Here is a 5000-nt window from a genome sequence, read left to right on the forward strand (position 1 = left end):
ATTATAACAGTCATAATAATTCGTTGCATTTATACAGGGCTTTTCAAGAACCCAAAGCACTTACAAAAACAGCACAAAAAAACAGAAGTCTACTGGTACCAAGAGTACAGGTCAGCACAAGTAGTGGTGAGAGGAGGTAGAAAACCAAGAGCAAAGTGAGTGGTTAACATAGGCTCCCTCAGTCGACAATCACAGCAGTGAGAGCAGGGTGTCTACTACCAAGCAGCAGTGATGAAAACAGGCTCACTCAGTCGATAACAAGCCACTCTGGGGGAAATTTCATATGAACGTTTTAATTAATTTGTGTTGTTTATTTTTCTCTAAAATAATGTAAATCTAAAAGTGGGTTTTAAATTATATAAAATAATTCAGGAGAAACACTTGTTTGGTCTTTACTATGTGCAGAGCAGCAGAGATGAACAGACTCCCTCAGTCGACAGCTGCAGCCACAGTAGCAGCATGCAGCAGCGAGGAAAACAAAACAAAAATGTCTTAATTTTTGGACCTTTTAATTAATACTTGTATGTTTAAGTCTGCAGCCCCCTAAATGTCCCTCGTGACTCCATTTTTAACATTCTATGCTTCACATGACCAAAACTCCTCTGACGTCTGGTTCCCATCACCACCACAACTCTGCTCTCATTATCTTGTGTCAGATCAGAAAAGGATACACAGCACTGCGTGAGAAAGAGGGAGCCACTGACTGCAGATGGCGCTCAGGAGCACTTTAGGGTCTGAGTGGCGAAGGTCGCGTGCCAACAACTTTATTCCCAGAGACGCCACCATTTTCTCCACTTTCTCTTTGTCTCTGGAAGAAGCAGAAGAAGTGGTTTTTAAGTCTCATCACAAAAACAGAAACGTACCGATTATGAAGCTAAAAGGGACAGGACTGTCATTATTTACCTTCTGGTGACCACAGCATCGTATAGAGACCAGATATTGTCCAGGACCAGCTGCACAAACAGAGGCTTCTTTCCTTTGGACTAGAAGATGGAGAAACTACTAAATAACCACAGCTTAACTGTGTTTAATGAAGGAATTCACTGTATTATAATGTAACGTCGTCCACTATGGACACCGCAGTTCTCTCCCCCGTCTAAACAGCCCTGTTCAGCACCTGTTCCTATAAATGATAATGAGCCGCTCGCTGTTCACCCCGACCCCGAGCGCACAGCAGTGAGGAGCGAGGAGCAGAAGCTCTGGTTTTTAGCCGTTTTCACTCTGTTCTCTTTCTTCTCCGTTTTTACTCAGTGCTCTTATTTCTCCGCGCTCGTTGTGTCTGTTTTGCTGAGTTTAACCTCGTCTTTGCGCTCTCACATAAACACTAGTGCAGCGCTGTGATTGGACAGACTCAGACGAGGGGGCGGGGCCATTCTAAAGTCTCTGCACTTGATGTCAGAAGCGGAGCAGAATCAGAACGACTCGTTTTATCCCGTGTTTCTGACTCAGACAGCGCACTGTGCGAGGGTTGATGGATAAGTTGGTCGTAAACATGCCTTTCTCCATGATGCAGTGTTACATCCCTATAATAAATATATAAACACATAAGCAATTTATCCATTATCCGCACACTCCAGGACCATCTTCCCTTCAGACGTACGCTTACCAAGGTGGACACTAACGACGTCATGACCGCTACGAGTCAAACCCACAGCAAAGTTAAACTCGGATAAACAAACTAATTAAAACAAGCCTTTGTCGTGTTGCAAGACTGCGGTTTGTTAAAGTGCACAAAGCTCCCGGACGTGGCCTCGCACGACAGAATGAGGTCAGCCTCCACCAGACGTCCCCCTCTCCGGCCTCGTCTGAGAACACGACGACTTTAAAAGGCTGCACGCAGGCTGCAGGATCGATGTGTTTGACTAGAGGTCATATCTCCCGTCTGCATAACGATGGAGCTCGTCCCTGTGAAGCGCCATCTGCCCGGCGGAGCGGAATGATCGCTCTGATTGATCGGTCTGGGAGAAATGACAACTGACCGTCTGCCTGCAGATTGACGGCGGGGGACTGAGGCTCGTTCTTCTGTGCTTTCTCAGCCATTAAGAGCTGTTCGTTTGTATTTGATTGAAACCCCTCTTTCCCTGTTAGACCTAAACCAAACAGACGTCTATAACACACACACACAGTCGTCTGAGAACCTCCACCGATGGAGCGTACTCGGCTGTGTTAAGGTGGACTCACTGTGGACAGACGTTCAGTTGTGTGCAGACAGCTTGCATAATCTTTGAAATGAAGGGGGTGCTCTGGAGCGGCTGCACATGAGCCGAAAGCCAAAGCGTCCAAAGCAATGTAGGGGCTAGAGTTAAATAAAGCACCACAGCTTTGAACGTTCTCTGGAAGCATTGTGAGTGTGTATAACTCTCAACAGGTGTGTGTGTGTGTGTGTGTGTGTCTGTCCATGTACAGAGAACTTTGGATAGCACTCTTTGAAATTGTAACAATGTTTTCACAAGAGATATAACTACTATTAAAAAATAATAATAATAATAAAATGATGTGCCCTTTAGCGCCACACTGTGTAGAGTCCTGTTAAATTAGCAGTGTTCCCCACTGGCTCTGGAAGGTAAAATGTGCATCCGATGCCTTGTTTAATCAATTATCTCTCCATCAGGAGTGTAAACATGAGCATCACTGTGTTTACAGCTGGCCACTGAGTAAACAACACAATTAGGGCATTGACAGAGGCTCCTGCCGTTAAATGAACTGCTGCGTGTTGTTTCTGAAGCCTGACACATTCATTTGAAGAGAAAAACATCATTAGTGACACTCGTCCCGTTCAGCACCACCTCTCCTCCATCACAAAGAGTTTAAACCGTTTACAGAAGTGAAGGGTCTCTATAACCACAGTCAGTAGCGCTTGTCCACCATCTGCACATACACATACCGAAGACACTGGTGTGGATCTGGAGGCCACCAACACACACACTGTGAAACAAGACCTACCCAGTACGTTTTCTGTGCGCTGCCTGAGTCTGAAAACACGAGATAAAATGAGACGTTCGGATTCTGCTCTGCTTCTGACGTCAAGTGCAGAAACTTTAGAATGGCCCCGCCCCCTCGTCTGAGTCTGTCCAATCACAGCGCTGGACCCACGTTTATGTGAGAGCGCAAAGACGAGGTTAAACTCAGCGAAACAGACACAACGAGCGCGGAGAAATAAGAGCACTGAGTAAAAACGGAGAAGAAAGAGAACAGAGTGAAAACGGCTAAAAACCAGAGCTTCTGCTCCTCGCTCCTCACTGCTGTGCGCTCGGGGTCGGGGTGAACAGCGAGCGGCTCATTATCATTTAAAGGAACAGGTGCTGAAAGCGGGCGTTCTGAACAGGGGCTGTTTACACAGGGCTCGTGAGGTCACAGACGTTCCTCTGCGGAAAACAGGAGGAGTATGTTCTCTGCGAGGCTCGGATGGAACAGAGTGGAAGTGCCCGATGTACAAAAGGATGTTGTAGAAGAATGCGGTGAATGTCCTCATCACTTACAGGAGTTAGTTAGAGCAGACGCTCAGTGGAGCGGTCAGCGCTGAACTCAGGTCTATTATGTCCAGTTCATTTGTCCGTGGAGATAGACATTCTGCAGTCTGAGTGGGATGCTAATGAGAGCTCTGTGTGTGTGTGTGTGTGTGTGTGTGTGTGTGTGTGTCCTCTCGAGGCCGTACAGTGGGGTTTTAGGAGAGAAAGTGCTGGCCATTAGCATAGCGGAGTCTGAACAGCAGCACGTATGAATGTCCTAAATGGCACTTGAAAGGCTGGACGGCTAAATGGAGCATCCCCGCTGTCACAACACACTTTAGAGCACTCACTCCACTCCCACACAGCCAGAGAACCTCGCACAACTGCAGCCCCACGGCCACTCACCCATATCACTGACATTTGATTTCAGTTCAAACTCCTGTATCTGCATCTCTGAGTGGAGGAGAACCGATTAAAAAACTCATCCACTGGTTTTCTCATGGGCTCAGTTTAAGTCAGAAAAGCAGCTCTTTCTCCTCCCTCAACATCCACGACTAAAGTGAACCTTAGCGAAATAAATGAACCCCAAGTGCTCCCCAACCTTTAGGGAGCATTTACTGAAAAGCTGTTACTGGCTTTTCATTGAATTGTATGATGGTATTTTCATTTGAAAGCTTTATATAACACTGTAATACACTACAGGAAAGGTAGGGGGCGATGTGGCTTCTGCTGTTTACTTAAAAACAACCCTTTAATTCCGAATAATGTTTAGGAGTCATATGGCTTTGCTATTTTCACTGCAGGATGCTCTGTACGGTTCCTTTGATAAACTAAGTTTTTCTGACAAAGTGTAGTACACTACAGGAAAGGTAGGGGGCGATATGGCTTCTGTTGTTTATTTAAAAAGGGTCCTTTAATACTGAATAATGTTTAGGAGTCATATGGCTTTGCTATTTTCACTGTAGGATGCTCTGAAAGGTTCCTTTGATAAACTGAGTTATTCTGACAAAGTGTAGTACACTACAGGAAAGGCAGGGGGCGATGTGGTGGCTTTTTTCACTGTAGGACGCTATTGTGACAGATTGTAATGCACTACAGGAAAGGTAGGGGGCGGTGTGGCGTCTAATATTTGTATTTAAATATCATGGTTTAATCCTATGAATATACATTCTGATGTAGTGCAGTACCCCACGTGATGTGTAGGGGGTGATGAGGCACCAGTTTTGCACCAATCAGGACAAAGCTGAGTGGATGATAAAGTTCAGTTCGCTAAGTTGATGATATTAACAGAATAAGCCTGAGTTAGAGCCTGAATTGATAAAAGTCACCCACCTGCGCCCCCTTCATGACCTTCTTGGCTTTGGTGTTGAGGTAGAAATCCCCCCACAGAGTTTTCTGCAGGAGCTCAGAGCGGATGCCCATCTTCTGGTAGTAGATCTGCGCAAACTGACGGACGCTGGAAGAACAGAGAGAATGAAGCACATCAATAAACTCACGCTGGTTTGTTTCCGCTGGAAATTCACAATAAAACAACAGCAAAATTAAGTTTAA

At 45.7% G+C, this 5000-nt stretch overlaps 1 protein-coding gene across 1 annotated transcript in view; it reads right to left on the bottom strand.

The window, feature by feature from the left end:
• Positions 1 to 5000, bottom strand: part of efl1 (elongation factor like GTPase 1) — a 62952-nt gene that overhangs the window by 51522 nt on the left and 6430 nt on the right. Inside the window, exons 8-10 of the mRNA XM_066647499.1 lie at positions 4782 to 4905; positions 904 to 983; positions 672 to 808 (exon numbers count right to left, since the gene is read on the bottom strand). Of these exons, the coding sequence (XP_066503596.1) occupies positions 672 to 808; positions 904 to 983; positions 4782 to 4905 (341 nt within the window). The remainder of the gene's footprint in view (positions 1 to 671; positions 809 to 903; positions 984 to 4781; positions 4906 to 5000) is intronic.

This window comes from Hoplias malabaricus, chromosome 16 (assembly GCF_029633855.1).
Source record: "Hoplias malabaricus isolate fHopMal1 chromosome 16, fHopMal1.hap1, whole genome shotgun sequence".
NCBI lineage: Eukaryota > Metazoa > Chordata > Actinopteri > Characiformes > Erythrinidae > Hoplias > Hoplias malabaricus.